We start from the raw sequence: 18,357 nt of genomic DNA on the forward strand, positions 1-18,357 counted from the left end.
GGTCCAGTTTGTTCCGAAAAACCTTAACCCACTCAACTGCCCCCAGTTCTACCCTATTGAGAAATACTGGGCAATCATGAAGAGGAGACTCAAGGCAAAGGGAAACGTTGTCAAAGACATCAATCAGATGACGACCTGGTGGAATAAGATAGCTAAAACGATGGACGAAGAAGGTGTGCGCCGCCTACTGAGCCGTGTTACAGGAAAAATTCGAGAATTCCTTCAAAACCGTGACGAATAATTTTATCCGTATTTTTTCTTAAAAGTATGAAGAAAACGCTACATTTGTATAAAAAAAGATCTTGAATACAATAATAAATAACTGAAATACAGGCAATTGTCTTTGTTCCAATTCTATTTGAAGCAAGCTTTAGTTCCTATTGTAGAATTCTATTTCATTAGTGCAATTTTCGAAAGTCCTTAATCGTTCCGCGATAACATTTTTCTTTTAGTTATTTCCCGTCTAATTTTGTGTCGTATACTTCCGTTCTATAAATAGTGTTCAAAGTGGTTTCAATTAATTGTACAAACGATTAGCTACTATCCATTCAAATTCATATGTGTTTACTTAGTATAATACATACGGCCATATATACTATTACAGTCTCTGGAAACAAGGTTCGCGTTTTTAGCAGTCAAAAGGAAAATGAATCACATTTTTTGAGAAAACGACAACATGATCATTATATTGGCTTAAAACATATTATATTGAATTTGAAGCAATAAAACAACACGTACTGCCTGGTACAGTTGCTGATAAAAAACGTTTTTCATGAAAATGATTCGTGGCCCCAAAAAAACTCCAGTGGTCCGCGGACCATAGATTAGGAATAGCTGCCTTGGACGATCAACGTTCGGGCCTGATCAATCAATTCTGTGATTACCAGGAATGTTAAATTTTAGCTGATCCCGATCAGTTACAGAGTAGCATCCATGGTTGATCGTTCAAGCTCTAAAACAAAAGTCTTATTTGCTACTTGAAATGCTCTCATTCATAGCAATGAACGAAGTACAAGGATTTACCGAGATGACGATTCTGATATAGATTCGATAGATTCGATGAGCCTCCGTGTCCTTCAATCCATCCAGAACTGAAACTTGCCTAACATCACTTTCTTTCAAGTAATTCTCAACGAATTGTTCTGCTCTTCCCAACGACGAGATTGCGTTGTCAGTCTTCTCAATCGAATGATGAAACGAATGAATGAATAACAATTCAACATAAATCGCTGAGCAGACGTACCAAATAAACAGAGCATGTGTGCGTGTATGTATGCCATAAAAAAATCGATTTTCTCGGAGTTTGACTAGGAATTTTTTTCCGAATCTGACTTTTTTCCGATTCTGCAGGATAATTTTAATTCCAAAAATATGTTTTTAATGATGTATTTTTGTAATTAAAATAATAGAAATAATAGATAAATTGACAAAAATAAAAGTACTATTAATCGATTGATTGGTATAAATTGTTAGATTATAGAATTTCTGGAAAAACCGACTTTCGAACGGAGCCTCGGACAACCATAGTGTTATATACACTAAGGTCTCTTTTTACACGGTATTTTTTCGCACGGTTTTTTTTATACACGGCTTTTTTTACACGGATTCCGGAATTAACACGGTTTTTATTTACACGGTTTTCGCAATTAACACGGTTTCTGATGAGAGTTTAAAAAGCACTATCATTTGTTTTTTGAGAAAAAATTATCTAAATGGGAACAGGTTGTCTGTAAAAAAACAATTGTGAGAGCTATTTTAAAGTTTGAAAAATAACTAAAATCATTCACTCAACAATTCACGAGATCATTGACTGTTGTTCCATAAAATGATTAAACAGTCTTTAGATCTTCAATCCCTGTCATAAATTACACGACAATGTCTCTTCCGCTCAGTTGTGGTGTATGATGTCAGCATCGTCATTGATATCATCGAGAATTTCGTAGCGTTGAAGAAATAGTTGGGTTTACTAATCTCTTCAACTCTTCATCATGTCAAGCAGTACAGTATTTTATACCCATTTGAATGATATAACTCTAGTAGTATTATGATTTACGCCGATGGAATGAGTTGCTTCAGCATGACACATAGTAATACCTTTTCTTCCCCTTTAATTCGGTCGCTTCGTGCATGGATCTTCATCCAATACCCATGTCTTCCCACTCAGTTTATTTTAAAAAATGACTATTAAGATCGTTAATGTTTACTACACATCGCAGCATCCGGAATTGAAATGAACTTATTCAAACTTTATTTGTAGTGAAAGTGTTTATGGGTGGTATTATTAGTACTTCTTTAGTCGAACGTTCTAAATTGTACGTATTATCGTTCTTTTGAAAACCAAATTCATTAAACAGAAGGCATGAGCCTTTTATATTAATTTACTTATCGTACAACGTGTTTCTTGAGTGTTCTAATTTTAATTTGTTATCCAATGTGTTTTATCAAGTATGGCTAGACCTTCTCGTAACCTCGGGCTGATTTTTAGATTTCCGTTTTTATTGTGAAAAAACAGTTACATTTTATCAAAAACAAAACAAACAAATACTCAAATCTACGGTTTTTGGAATTATTACGTCAAATTTTCCACGCGGGTTTTTTTTTTGCACGGTTTCCGCAATTAACACGGTTTTATTTTACACGGATTTTTTCAACACGGTACGTAACCCCCGTGTAAAAAGAGACCTTAGTGTACCATTGGTATATACCGACTCAGCTCGACGAGATCGGAAAATGTCTGTGTGTGTGCGTGCACTTTTCAATGACATGGCTGAACCGATTTTCTCAGGCTTAGGCTCGTTTGAAATTTACTATTGGGCCATTGATCAAGTTTGAAGATCAAACGGTTTTCACTTTCAGTTCCGGAGATATAATGGTATAAGTGATGTAACCAACAAAACGCGTTATTTTCTTTCCATTCAATTTTCCCAGGGATGGTTGAACCGATTTTAACAAGTTTCGGCTCATTTGAAAACTACTATTGGGCCATTGATCAAGTTTGAAGATCAACTGGCTGTCACTTTCGGTTCCAGTAGTATAATGGCATAAGTGACGTAATCGGCTCAAACTTCTCGAAAATAATTAACGATTCGATCAACTTGAGCTTATTTGAAGGTTGAAATGATGTCAATTCGAATTGACATGACACGATAAAAAAACAGAAAACAAATGTATTCAGTCAACTCACGATCGTTCTTAAATCTCGATATGGAATGCAGTTTGAGCCCAATGAGTTATATATGAGGTTTATATCACATTGGTTTGAGCCGCCGTTCAGCCAAAACTCATGAGAATATGAGAGTTGCGCCATGTCCAATCCGCTATCAAATTAGGAATGCAACTTGTTTATTCTTTCGTTTGAATACCGAGTCAAATGATGTCAGTTTCCAGTTGTTGCATCTCTAGACAGAGTTCAATACGAAGCCACGAAGAACTACTAACGATCGATCTCGGTATACTCTCTCGCTCCCCATTGACCAATTGAGTGTAAGGTACATCAACCAACGCCGAGAAATAAATTTAATTGTTTACGAAACAAAACTTTATTAACTCGTTTGGTATTTACAATCGTTACCATTCAAAGTTGAAGATAACCTAGGTGACTTTAACTGTGAGATATCCAGTAAATCTGAACTATCTAATGCACTGAAGGAGGCTTCTGTTATGGTATCATCAAATCGAACCGATTTTCTTGTATCTTTTTTCAAAGACAGTTTTGACGCTATAGCTCCTGCTTCGGTAGCACATTTCAAGATCGAAGACATAATTGATGTTTCAAAATCATCTTCATTACCATGCGTACGTAGATTTTTGCTTTTCTTCCTCTTTTTTATTCTTGGTGAGTTTGGTCCATCTTTCGTGTCTGCATGAGTTAGTGAATCATCGACATTTCCGGCAGAATCTTCATGATAGCTTGACGAATACTTTCTAAGTATTTCTGCTTCTAATAGCTCCATTTTGAGGCTTGGTTTCTTTTTTTTTAGTTTACTATTATCAGTCGAAATATTCGCTTCAGGAATAATTGTTTCAAATAGCTTCTTAGAAGAACTAGAAGGGGAATTTGTTGTGCTTTGAATATCCATCTCAAAGTTTCTTAAAATGGCATTTATTGATTCATTCATGTCAATGTCAGATTGAAGGTTATTATTCTTAAGAGGGTCATTTATCTCTTTTTTCCGTTTCCTGCTTTTACTGGAGTCCTTATTTTTTTGCATTTTATAACCTGGATCATTTTCTGAAAAAGGAACTGTTTTATTAAGGAAATTACTATTATTTAATATAGTCACCACTTTTTTCTATGTTGGCTGTATCGCGTTGTTGAAGCGTGTCTGGATCACTACTACAGCTTTCAGAAATGCTTTCTAATTTCACATTACCATTGGACAACTGATGTTTGTCTATTTCTATTTCCAAACTATCTGTTTTCATGCTAGTGATATCTTCGTGTTGTCTTACCAATTCTCCTTCTATGTAAGGAAGATCATTTTTCATATCATAAGACTTTACAACAAACTTGATCTCGCTGCCTCGTTTAACATTCTGCAACTTTTGCGTTTGCAACTTAATAGTTACATTGAACACCCGGTATATGACTGCACTGATATAATTACTGGAAACATACTGAACTGTGCCTCCGATAACAGAACCAGCAGTTGGTCGAAAAACGTACAATTCTGTTTTCACTTTAACATATACCTGAGCACTATTAGATCGAATTGCAGATAGTTGATTCAATATCTTAGTGTTTTTAAACGATAATATAATCCCGTCAACCTTCCGGTCATATGCTCCAATTTTTTTCGACAAGCACGCTCTAATACCTTCGCTAATATTACCGAGATATTTTGGTAGAACAGCGACAAAATCGATCCATTCTATTTTTTGTATGCATGCCTCCGGATTAGCAACATATGATTCCAACTCTTTAATGGTGTATTTCGTATATTTAGTAAAAGTATTTACACTCATTGTCAACACTCAACTATATCAACGTGCTTAAAATGTGTTCCACAGATTGTGAGAAAAAATGTAAACTTTCATTTTGACGTTTCTCAACATGCCATCATAATAAGAAAAACCGAAAAACACATAACAATTAGGCTCTCTGACAGCTCACTTACAACCACAAATGTAAATGAGATTGGTTTGTTTTCATCAGGAAACGCATGCATTAAACACGATTCAGACGACCAATCAACTTCCGCCGACGTCCAGATTATTTTTAATAATTTTTTTAGCCGAATATTGCTCACGTATCCGACGTTAAAATGTTCCGTGAACTTGACGTAGTGTCCTTTCATATGAATTGCTTACAATTAATGTTGTTGTTCCTTAATCGTTCCAGGTAGGTGATAGTCGCTTGATGCTGCGTGTGAATCGCTTTTACATATTGTTTTGTTTTCATCAGGAAACGTATTGGCCACCGATTTTTCAGTAGGGTCGCCCATCATTTTTCACCGGGCATAGAAACCTCAATAGCAGAGCTGCCAAATAAGAATCTGTTTACCATCTTTGAAGCATCACAGCAGACCCTGTCAGCTTGGAGAGAAATCAATCTTCAGTTCAGCAACGCCATCGCGCGGCATCACATTCAACATATCATGTCAATTGTATGGGTGCGCTGTCCCACCCGCTTGTGAGGAATTCTGGCAACCGTCAGAAGGCTGGCTGCATTCCGGCTGCTGTCAAAATTGTCCAGCAAAATTTCCCTCCTTTTTTCTTGTTTCTTTTTTTTATTCAACTTCATTTGATATTCGTCAATCCCGCATGTACGTACAAAAAACTAATCTTGAAACGAGGTAAATGAGATTGAAATATGGGAATGTTTGGTAGTGAGAAAGCAATGTTATTGGCAATAACATTTTCCATGATTAATATATATGAAGGGCATTAACTTATTGCCTTTCATATGTATCTTTTATTGAAAAAATAAAACTAAGTAGCTTAAAATGTAGAACCAATTCAAAACGGTTCTGCCAATCTTGTATGGCAAGAATCCGACAGAAAAGAACCGTTAATAACCGCTAGGCGAAATTCTCAGATTTCCCCCCAGACAGCTGGCTATGTCTGCCAGCCATTCTTGCCGGAATTCTGCCAGAGTTCCGGCAAAAGTCTGGCAACAATGCAACAACCGTTTCCGGCAGAGAATTTCGCCTAGCGGTTATTAACTACTACCAAAAAATAGGTTATTGAACGGAACCCCCAAATTGGATGGAATGTACTTAAAATTAGGTTGTTTTGCGGTTCCGTGTACTTCTACATATACGAGATTCGATGCGGACTCGCCTGCCCAGTGAAATTTGTAGACCCGCATAAGTCCGATCATCGGTCCGATTATCGGACCGATTGAGCACGATATGGGGCCGATCGTAGCGCTTCGATCGGCCCGTCATCGGACAATTCTGCACCATTTGCATCAACCGCGTTGACTTGGAAAAGCTTTATGTTCACATTATGTATCGCTATAGAAACAGAGCGAGGGAACATCAAACAAGGCATTTTCGAGCCAACGTCTCCCCGATAGGGTGTGAAATATATTCTTTTGTTTCGATCATAGAGGCTTTAACCTTAAGGTCATTCGCCTCTTAGGGCCAGAAAAACTCTGGCCCTATGTTCGGTGTTGTAAATCCAACCCCGATATATCCCATCCCCTGAATATCAGACATCCGCTTTCTGCTTTGGTATTTCTTCACTCTTTTGTTCTAGCGATACACTCTGTAAGCTTGAAACGCAATCAAAAGCTTTCTTGCACGATGCGTCCGATGTTCGGATTTACTGGGTGAGGGCACCATACTCACAAAAAACGATGTTGCCAATGATTTGTTCGGGAAATGTGAGAGCTGGCTTTCTTGTTAATATGATGTCTTTGATCACAGTCAACTCGCCTGAAATTTAATTCAGAATACGGTATGATTTCCAAATTTGGTTCTGAATCTGAGGCAACAACCCAGTCGAATTCGGAATCGATTTTTCTATCTGATTCGGAATCCAATTTCAAAACCATACTGAATTCCGAATAAAATTCCAGACGAGCAAAGACATCATATTAACAAGAGCTCTCACATTTCCCGAACAAATCAGAACAAAAGATTCAGCGAAAAAAATAAGTGTGTTAAAAAGTTTGACAGGGATTCAAGAAGTTCCGGAGGGATTGTGAGGGTTTAGCAAATTTAGAACAAATTTACAAGGGTTAGAAAAGTTTAGGAGGGATCGTGCGGGATTAGTGGGACTATAGCAATGCCGTAAAATTTCATTTAATTTCATTCAATTGAAATCGACAACATTCTGTTCTTCATCCGTTGCAACGTCAATTTGAAATCAGTTAAACCGACCTTAGTTTCTCCCTTGAAATAACAAACATCTCTTTCAATTGATTGAGAGAGCGCCTATCAAATGGTGAATATTCAGATGGTTCAAAGTAATAAATGAACGATAAACACGGTCAATCACAGAATGTACTAAAATTTGTTGCTTTCTCTTTCAATCTTCATTTCTAATACTTTGGAATACATGCACATCAAAAACTCGAAAATTATTCATTCACACTTGTTGGCGATAACGGTGAACTCAAATTGAAACCGTTACCTTTTGTTTATTGTACCGGTCGGACTAATTTTCTGTCATCGAGCTGATGTGCATGCCTATTCATTCGAACTTGTTTACTGTCGGTGGCTGAGACAGAGAAACAGGTGGGTTCATTCGGTCTTGAAACGGAGCAAGCGAAATTTCAAATGACGAATCCAGTGGATCTCATTTGATCATGGCTACAAAAGTCAATTGAATGATTTGGAATACACTGACAGTGAAAGGTCAGAAATTTCATTTTCATCGAAATAATTTCATTCGAAAATGAATTTTTAAGCGCACTGGACCGAGGGTTCGGGACATTCGTTTGGGGATTTTGAAACAGATCATTGAACCGCGTATTATTTATTCCATTCAACAAAGTCGACAGGCATGGGTGAATTGTTGAGCCATTTTCAATATGTGGATGGATCCCGTTGAGCTAGTTTTACTGGATGATTTTGGTAGCTTCTAACTACCTTTTTTTGTTTAAATAAACACTACATACATGTAGAATACTTCTACTTCACGTAGAATAACAATACATTTTCTAGAAAAAAGTGGGTTGCCAATGTCAGTGACATAACTAGATGACGTGCCTACGAATAAAACTTCACACTTCTGAAAATCTTAAATCGTTCTTATAAGTTCTTATGCACCTATACTTGAGTACGACGAATTCACGAGACACTTATTTTAACACACAAATTATTAAGACAGGGCGAAAGTAAGTACAACATTGTTCGTCTGCAGAAGTACACACGGTAAGAATTACAATAATTTCAATGGAAGAAAATATCAAAAAGTTTTTTAATAAATAATTTACTAATAATAATTAATTTTTACATTTTATACCTACCTAGTCGACCCGAAAACGCAATGTCACTCACTGTATCAAAACTGTCGTCCGAGAACGAGAAAGACACACAAGCGTCATGATTTTTCTCTTTCATACTCGTTGAAACCAAATATTATTGAAAACTACACCTTTGAATTGTTGGTATTTATTTCATACTACTGAAAATTCTATTTAAAATCGCTGTTCATATTTACGATAGCATGGAGAAAAAAATATGTTGTAGGGTTAAGTATAACAAGAGATTTTCTCGATTAATTTCTACTCATTCTTGTAGAGAGTAAATTTTGAAAAGGTGTCCCAATTTATTTTTCTCAATGTTGTTCAGAAGAATGACTTCTCAAGTACGTGAAACCGTGGTTTGTAGTATATACATAGCTGTAATATTTATTCTTTTTAGTTACTTTTTCGCACATAATGTTAAAAAAAAATATTATCGGGCCCGATGTAAAATGAATTTTGTATTGCGTTGAAGGATGAGATGTAGGCACAATTCTGTATTTAGTTTTGGCAATATGTATTAAATCTGTATCCTAAATGAAATCGACATGAACGAATACAAATCAGTACATTACATATAATTCGGAATGAATGGCAACTCTTTTGGAAAATGAAAAAAATAAACACAGTCTAGATGATGGAGGTTTTCGATAGGGTAACGTGGCGCCATCATGACATATGCGAGTACTGTCCCAACTACAGGAATATTCGAAATGACTGTAAAATTATAAAAAATCCTAATTTGAGTGTCCTGTCTGTTAGTCTGTGATCTAAGTGTATAAACCAATTTGTTACTTGAACAAGTTTTTTAATTTAGTGCATCCACCATCGTCTTTTTTTTTGTATATATTATATGGTAACTTTAGTATTGTTTCATTTTTAATAGTACTCGGTCGTGTCTTGCATACAACCCTGTATTTGTTTTACTTGATGGGCGATCTAACGTTGTGTTTCATAATTAGAGACGGTTGAATGCGAGGATGATGATTGGAAGTTTATCTTTCAAAGTACAAGGGAAGTCTAATTTGCACTTGTTGCATCATTGAAAAATTATTTACATAATCTGTTCATGCGAAAAATTCATTTTCATGTGAGAAAAACTATTTCCTTCTACTGTTATTTTTGCAGCACCTATAATTTTTTTTCAAACAATGAAAATTTTCAATTCCGATTTCAACATGTGAATAAATCTCGATGAACATTAGAAAAGGTCCCAAGTGCAAATGACAGATTCTCTTTAAGTGTAAAGAGTTAGAGAGAGGGATTACCGATTGGGCCGTAATAATCGAAAGATAAAGTACACAAAGAGAAACTCTCATTTGCACTTAGGACATTTTCTTGTGTTTTCTTTAAATGTTATGTTGAACATTTGTAAATGATTTTATTTATCGCTCACATTATGAAATTCCAGTTTAAGGATCGTACAGTTGCACAATCTGAACCACAAAAATGCGATATTATTATTATGAAAAATAGCTTTATACTTACTTTTGTTTTTTCTTCTAGCGTTCAAAGTAACCTCAAACGAACCGAAACAAATTCCGAATCTTGAAATTGGTCAACATAACATCTTATAAAAGCAATCATGACACAAGTATTTTCAATTAAACAGTTCTTGTAACAAATCCTAAATTTCTAAAACCTAATTAAAATTATATGAGTTCCCCATATTTTTTTCCATAAATACTAAGTCTAAGTAAATATAAGTCTACGAAATGTTCAAATAATGCCGAGTCATTCGAAATTACTCTTCAAAGCGAATGTTGATTCAAAATTAGGTCGTTATCTACTCAAACTTTGAGCTGATCATTAAAAACGGATAGTGTGCTTTGTTATAACATAACACTCGTACTAAACTTACATTTACCTAAATTTTGAGGTCATCGCTCGTTACACAAAATTGGGGAGATTAATGTACGATTCAGACGATCCGGCTTCTTCCGTCACCGTCACCGGAACCAGAATATAATATACCACATATAAGTAATTAAACTTATCAGTAGATTTGCAAAGTACGTTACGTTGTTGAGTGGAACTGTTTTGTTTTTCCTCTTTCTAGTTAATTTTGAAAGTTATTTATTCGATTAAAAGGTAGGAAAACAACAGATCGATTGGCTTCAAAAGCTTCCAGATTTTGTATTAGTGGAATAAAATTGTGCGAAACTAAGAGCAAATTCAGCAGCTAGAAGTTCTATATGGAATATCTATAATAGAGCAGAAACTGGAACAAACGTATCCCCAGCAAGCCGTTCTAGTTTTATTTATTCGACAAGTTCTTCTGTCAAATTTAAAACTGGTCTACGATGCCGTTCTATTTTTTGTATATTTGAAACACCAGTAAAACACTGCTGGGGCTGCCAGTTTTTCTTGTTATAAAATTCAGATTTAAATTTTGTAACTGGCATAAATTATGCATCTAGGACTAGAACACTACTGAATATACCCTAAGGGCATATTCAGGAGTGTTCTAGTTCTAGATGCATAATTTATGTCAGTTTTAAAATTTAAATCTAGAAATTATAACAAAATAAACTGGCAGCCCCAGCAGCGTTTTATCTGTGTTTCAAATATAGAAAAAATAGAACGGCAATGTATACCAGTTTTAAATTTGACAGTAGAACTGGTCGAAAAAATAAAACTGAAACGGCTTGCTGGGGATACGTTTGTTTCAGTTTCATTTACATTATAGACCACCCATATGAATCTTGCAGCTGCTGAATTTGCTCTAAGTTCTTTAAATTCTGCTTGTAAGAAAATGACATGACGGACACGAATAGGAAACCGGATCGTGTGAATCAGAATGACGGTGACGGACGTTGACGTTCCGGTGACGGTGACGAAAGAAGCCGGACCGTCTGAATCGTACTTAACTTTATTTGATTTTGGGTATGTTTTGACCCAAAGTTAAGTAGCGGCTTGTAAGAGTGTAAATCCTTTTATTATTGGTTTGAAACATATTTGGAAACACTGCATGCACGCAGAAAAATCCTGATTGTTTAAATCACCAAAACGATTAGTTACCCATCGAACAAAAAAATAGTTGTGCAAACCGAAGATTGAAACAAAATATACTTATTTTAAACTACATTATGATTGTTCAAACCTAATTTTATTATATTTTTAATAAAAGACATCTAATGAATCCAATCAGAATTGTTATAATCACTAACAAAAAAATTATTGAAATTACCCGGAATTATTTTATTTTTATAGTATTTTTTCTGGGTGTACTAAAAAACATCAACAAGGTGTTTATCATACTCGCACAAATTTTTCATACGTTTTATTTATTTATAAAACGTAGGATAAACCTTTCTAGTGGTTTATCTGGACTTATTTTAGTCCAACAATGGAAATTCCTCTAAATATAGATCGAACATGTCGAACTTGCCTCCGTGAGACAGAAAGCACTACTAGTATTTTTTGTGATGACTATAAACATAACTGCAAAATATTTTTGATGATTACTGCTTGCAGTGATATGAAGGTAAGCTTTTGACTATAAATATTTGCGCGATAACTGAAACTCACATAAGGACACTCATCTTTCATAAACCAGATCGAGGAAAATGATGGGTTACCAGATAAAATCTGTTCCGAATGTATTGATTCGGTGCGAAATGCATATGTATTTAAGCAGCAATGCGAGATTGCTTATCAAACTTTACAGTCTCTCATAACTCAGTGCAACTTGGCCGCCGAATCTTCGGAAAAAGCGGATAGTGAGTATATCTTGCTTGATAAAATTAGTGCAGCTTCACAGATATTTTTTTCAGAGAATTACAAACAAATACAAGAAGTAGACGCAAAGGGATTACTTGTCGAAGTTGAATATTTACCAGAATCAGTGGATATTCTAACAGACCAAAGGTATTTTTTATAAATTATTCATACAGGCACTTTAAAGAACGTGGTTTTCAGCAAAATCGATTTAATCCTCGAACAAGGAACATGCAAGATTGAAGTTTTCGAAAATGTGGAATATTTATCCGAAAATATCGATGAGGTAGTCAAACAGGAAAATGTTGAACCGATCGACAGTCTTAATGCTGAAATCGAAGAATTCATTGATGGCCCGTACAGCCCCGGCTTGAACGAAGCCGAACGAGAAAGTTTTTGGAATAAAGTAAAGAATAAAGCAGTTCAAAGTTCTGTGAAGAATCAGTCCTGTAATAAACAGTGTCAATATTGCGATAAAGTGTTCAGCAGAGCAACACATCTTAGACGTCATTTGTTGACTCATACCAAAGAAAAGCATTTCAAATGTAAAATTTGTTTAAAACCTTTCTCTCGAAGCGATCACTTGTCTATTCACGAGTCAACATTTCACTCTCAAGAAAGACCGTTCCCTTGTCAACTGTGTGAAAAGGTGAATTGAATAATTTAAGGTTGTTTTTTTTATAATTATTTAACTAATCTTATTGTCTCAGAGCTTCAAACGTGCGGAACATTTGCGAACACATGTAGAATCAAAGCATAGTGAATCAGCTGTCAGCAAAAAACAAGAGTTCTGCGACATTTGCAATAAAGGATTCACATCAGCAAGGTATTTGGACGTGCACAAAAAGACTCACAGTGAAGAGAAAGTATATAATTGCAAATCCTGCGATTTGAAATTTTCTGAAAAAAACGATCATCGCCAGCACATGAAACGAGAACATCAAGATGGAACAACATTCTTATGTTCCGAATGTGGTCAGAGTTTCATGCGCAACGATTATCTGCTAGTTCATATGAGACGTCACAATGGAATCAAGCCGTACAAGTGTAAGTTCTGCACAAAAGCTTTTCCCAGGGCTACAGATTTAAGGGTAGGTAGTCGAACATCAAGTCAAATAATTAATTGAACAAGAAATTGGTCCTAGGTCCATGAAAAATATCACACGAATGAAAAGGCCCATCTTTGCACAATTTGTGGTAAAGGTTTTCACAGAGCATATAATTTGCTGGTTCATAGTCGAACTCACAATGGATTGAAGCCGTATCAATGTCCGCATTGTCCAAAAAGTTTCGCCCAAGGTAATGATCTTAAAGCTCATGTACGACGCCACACCGGAGAACGCTATAAATGCGACATATGCAATGAAGGTTTCATACAGTGCTATCAATTGAACAACCACAAAAGAACAGTTCACAATATCGATTCTGCCGCCAACATTCGAAGAGTTACCAAGTTTCTGACCCCAACCGCACAGGAGCAGCAAGTTTTATTCCAAAAGCATCATGCGAGATTGCAACAATTGGTCGCACAGCGAAGGGAACTGGAAGAACAACAACAAACGTGGAGTGTCGAACAAATTGAACATGATCCGGATGTGGAGAAAAAAATACTAGAAACAAATGAGAGGATTCTGGATGTGGAAAGAGATGTAAGCCTAACTAGGAAAGTTCTTTTGTTTTCAACAGGAGATTTTTTTCTTTTAGTTGGAAGACATAAATAACCGTTTACACAATGAATTGGAACGACAAAGTCAACAGCAACTACAAGAAACCGATCAATTTGATGCAATATTGGAAGAAAATAATGAAGAATACAATCCGATCGCATCGAACCATCCGCGTTTTCATAACGATTTAAATTTACAAATTAATAATTTGAAACAAGAACACTAAAATCGAATTTTAGATGTGTCTGTAAATATAATACTAAGTGTAAATATTAATAACTTGTTTTATTCGTCTCATTCGCATGTCTAGAGTAAATCATTTTATATTCGATCTAATGCTTCTACCATGATAATGCTGTTTCCTCGAATAACCTGCAAATAAGAAAGAAGCGCTGAATTCAAAAATGCAGAAAAGTTTATTATTATATTTTATCATCAATTAATGCATATATCCAAGGCAATATGAGTTGGCATACAAAATACTGGAGCTGAAGGTGTTTTGCTGAGTTTTATTCAAACTGTACCAAATGTGGACTTCCTAATAGACAATTAGTTGTTCGAAAAATAAAGACAATGTTATTTTCATCAATGCTTTCAAATAGAATTTCGAATTCAAAAATTCACCTTTCTAGAGAAGTTTTTAATTTGGTTTGAAATACATTTAGTATTACTTTTTTTAATTGCAAGCTCAATATTTTTGTTTTCGTATGCACTATGCAATAGAAATTGAAATTAAGCTGAACGAAAATTCGATTGATTCATGAAATAAGAAATTGTAAATGTTTAATAATCAACTATGAAGTTTAACGAAATTCTCTCGTGTAAGTTTGGACAGTCGGATCCAGATAAAACTCTATAACATTTTGTGGGACCTTTAGACTTAATGTTTATGCGGCCATCTGAGAAAATTTTACTTAGACAAATCGGTACCAACATGAAATTAGGACATTGTGAAGGTAATAAAATGTAATGCTCATATCTCAATTCTATAGCTTTCCAAGTACGCATAAATCGAAAAGAATGGAAGATAGATGGAAGGTGGAAGCACAATCTACAAAATCTGGCACAATATGCTTTCTTTTGTTATGTCACTAACGTCACAGGCCATTTTACGATCTTAATAGCTTTAAATGGCATATGACCCACAGTCCGTTTAGCATTAAATTAAATTTTAAAATAACTCACCACCATTCCAATATTGTTTCGAGTTCCATCTTTGCATTCTTCCATCGATTCGTCCACAACAACGTTCATGAAAGGGTCAAATCCACGTAGAATACCAGAAACCACCCGGCCTCCGTTTAGCTTTAGAGACAGACGCTTGTCCATGTACCTATTAGAGAACAGACATCAGATCAATTTGCACATAACCTATTGAACATCGAATATCCGAAACTAACTTTTTTAATTCTGGTGGGTGTGCTTTCGACATAATTAGTACGATTTGTATTTCAACGTCACTAGTATTCAATTTTTTTCTGGAAAAGATATTAACCCTAAACCAAACCACTAAACCAATTTTATTTTATAACTTTAGCTTTTTTAGTAACAGAGATGCCAGGTAAAAATTTTGAATAGCTTCAGGCAGGGCTACAAAAGTCTGTAAATGCGAAAAAAAAGTCTGCAGGCTTCATTTCTCTATAAGGTATGCCACACAAAACTGGTTTGGCGAACAAAAACAAAGCGTGGCCATTTAAAAGTCTGTCAATTTTGACGAAAGTCAGCGAAAAACTCGATTTTCAGAAGTCTGCAACAGAAATTGTCAGCAGCACTACATAAAAATCTGCAGAATAGCAGATAAATCTGCAAACCTGGCATCTCTGAGTTGCCAGGTAATTTTTTCCAAAGAAATTATTTCGGCACCAAAATCTGTGAGCAGCGTTGTCGGGTTGCCAGATTTGTCTGGCAGATGCCAATTTTTTTCGCTTCGCCGGCAGAGATGCCATTTATACAGATTTATCTGTAATATACAGATTTTTACCTACACTCAAATAAAAATTCACGTTCGATTCACTTGAAAAATCACGTAGAATGGTTTCAAATGTCAAATTAAATATTTTAAGTGACGAAAATGAATGTTATATGAACATCCCCTAAAATGAATAGAGTCATCACATAAGGTTTACGTGAATTGACCAAACGTCAAACAATCTACGTGAATTTCCAGTGTGAAAAACTCGATTTTGAAAATGGCGGACAGTGGCCCTCGAAGTGTAAGTAGTGTAAATATTTGCGAGAAAAGTTATTTAATTACAATTTTTTACTCCATCGACCGGACCATTCCAGCGACGACACGACCTGCCACTCGCCTTCCAAAACTGTATCGTAAATTTGACTACCCCTCAGTAACTGGTAATGTCAAAATGAAATCGCATGAAAATATTTGAAACTGGCATCACAAGTTGATAAATTATTGACTTGGAATAACAGTTACCTTGGTTACGCACTTTATACTGATAGCCAAAGACAAGTAAATGTTTTATATCTCCAACTTTCTCTTGCAATAACTTTTATTCTTTTCGGTCAGAGGCAACATTTCGATCGTAGCGGACATTGTGACGACACCACCTAATGCTGAATTAGACCCGTTGTAGATTAATAGCTCGGCTCAAACCAACGAGGAGAACATGGGAATGATGCAAGGAGCTATGCGCACTGCTGTCCCTATATAATGTTCGGCGAAATATTTCTTTGGGGAGGATTCTATCAACAATCTTTGAATAAGGGTAAACTACCTGCTACACAATCAACCGAGACAAGACTACTCGTATTACGCTAAATCGTTCTGCTCGAAAGATAGTCGGTTTGATCACAGACTAACAGACATGACAGTATGAGTAAATTCATATAAAAATAATTTTTCGTGATGCACTAGTTCCACCTATATTGTCCTGCGCGAACTATTTACTATCTGTACACCCCTTTTGTTATGTACAAGTTTTTCTACTAGTTGGTTTCCCCTCGTTTGTCAACATCGACCCACATTATCGAAATGACGGAATGAGCAATGAATTCTTACTCGACTGCATGATTTTTTAGTGCTCGATCGGTTCAGTGCTAGAATTTTCGCCTGAGTTGGCTGCTCGATCAACCTGATTGACAGTGACATTATAAATGTCATTGAATATTCGCTCATTTTATGAATGTGTTAGTGTGAAATTTAAGCGACTTAAGCCATTTTACTACTCCAGCTAGAGGAATGGATGATGCTGACTAAGGTAGGTCGTTTTGTTAATTTCCAGCGAATTTCAATAGTTTATGTTGGGATTCTAAGAAGAACTGGTTATTTACTAGTTCTGTATATCCAAAAAACATTAAGATTTAATTTTTTATATTCAGTTATATAATGTTTACGTTTGAAAATAAACTGAAAACCAGCACGAAAACGTGCAAAATTAGGAAAGAAGAAGAAGAAGACGAATTGACAATTCAGTCCGCATCTTCTCACTCAATTCCGAATGATTTCCGAATCAACCGGTTGTAGGCGAACCGGTTCATTCGGAATCGGTTGTTGCACTGGAGTTGGAATTGATTCGGAATCCATTATGATTTCCACATGAAATTCCGAATGAAAATTTCTCGCCGATTCGGAATTGATTCGGAATCCATTCGGATCTGATAATGTGGGGATCAGCTGCTTGCAGGGATGCCTGATTTCATCAAAATATTTGAAAATAAATCGTCACAATAAATTATTGAATTACGTTGATAATATATTTAACTTTTTCGCGATGTTGGAAGGTAACCATTTATTTGACTCAACGTTGTTCCTCTAGACTATTTTTTATTGTGTTGTAAGTTTTCACCCGAAATCAAGTGGCGGCAGACCAGAAGCAAGTAAATATTGGTTCGATTTTGTATTGCGTTGGAGGATGAGAAGTAGGCACAATTATGTATATAGTTTTGGCACTATGTATTAAATCTGTATCCTGCATGAAATCCGCATGCAGGTATACAAATCAATACATTACAGGTAATTCTGTATGAATGGCAACTCTGTTGGTAAATGAAAAAATAAACACAGTCTAGATGACAGACTGGATGTTTTTGATAGGGTAAGGTGGCGCCATCATGACATATGTGAGTACTGTCCCAAATAAAGGAATATTCGAAATGACCGTTAAAATGATTGAAGAATCTAATTTGAGTGTCCTGTCTGTTAGTCTGTGGTTTGATCACAAGCCTTTTCTGTACCGGTCAACTGCAGCTAGTGGTTAATGTGTTTCGAAGAATAGCATGAACAAGCTTGTTAATTGTCCATGTTCGATGGGAAACGATAAAACCAAGGATGGCTTTTATCGTATCAAAGAACGTTCAATCTTCACTCTTCACACGATTCAATCAGTGCCATCAAAGAGAAATGGAAAACATCGCAACAACAAACACCCGGTATGGCTCATTTAACATAGAATAGACACCAGTGCGAGAGTGAATTTCTCTCGATGACATTTCTGAGAATCAAAGGTTAGCACGCCGCTGTGGAGATCCTTTCTGAAGCAACAAACGGTCGCTTATTCTCGTTTCGAGATCCGATTCTATACAGGCAGTTGATAA

General features: G+C 35.7%; 3 protein-coding genes across 4 annotated transcripts; 1 reads left to right on the plus strand and 2 right to left on the minus strand.

Moving 5' to 3' along the window:
* Positions 1–3,515: 3,515 nt before the first annotated feature.
* Positions 3,516–5,056, minus strand: LOC131432300 (uncharacterized). Of its 2 annotated transcripts, none has more exons than XM_058598496.1 (2): positions 4,287–5,056; positions 3,516–4,231 (listed from the first exon to the last, which is right to left on the minus strand). In XM_058598496.1, the coding sequence occupies exons 1-2, from the start codon at positions 4,963–4,965 to the stop codon at positions 3,543–3,545; spliced, it is 1,368 nt and encodes a 455-aa protein (XP_058454479.1). In that variant the 5' UTR covers positions 4,966–5,056; the 3' UTR covers positions 3,516–3,542. The 2 variants fall into 2 exon arrangements, with proteins under 2 accessions (XP_058454479.1, XP_058454478.1); XM_058598495.1 differs by having other exon boundaries at positions 4,284–5,056.
* A 6,597-nt stretch (positions 5,057–11,653) lies between these two features.
* On the plus strand, positions 11,654–14,109 carry LOC131431221 (zinc finger protein 420-like). The gene is made up of 7 exons (XM_058596811.1): positions 11,654–11,903; positions 11,976–12,138; positions 12,193–12,286; positions 12,338–12,785; positions 12,847–13,227; positions 13,282–13,785; positions 13,841–14,109. The coding sequence occupies exons 1-7, from the start codon at positions 11,766–11,768 to the stop codon at positions 14,027–14,029; spliced, it is 1,917 nt and encodes a 638-aa protein (XP_058452794.1). The 5' UTR covers positions 11,654–11,765; the 3' UTR covers positions 14,030–14,109.
* Positions 14,070–15,562, minus strand: LOC131431222 (probable small nuclear ribonucleoprotein G). Its single transcript, XM_058596812.1, has 3 exons — positions 15,204–15,562; positions 14,989–15,136; positions 14,070–14,175 (listed from the first exon to the last, which is right to left on the minus strand). Exons 1-3 carry the CDS (start codon positions 15,233–15,235, stop codon positions 14,125–14,127), a joined length of 231 nt encoding a protein of 76 aa, XP_058452795.1. The 5' UTR covers positions 15,236–15,562; the 3' UTR covers positions 14,070–14,124.
* Between the last annotated feature and the right edge of the window lie 2,795 nt (positions 15,563–18,357).

This window comes from Malaya genurostris, chromosome 2, assembly GCF_030247185.1.
Source record: "Malaya genurostris strain Urasoe2022 chromosome 2, Malgen_1.1, whole genome shotgun sequence".
Taxonomy (NCBI): Eukaryota; Metazoa; Arthropoda; class Insecta; order Diptera; family Culicidae; genus Malaya; species Malaya genurostris.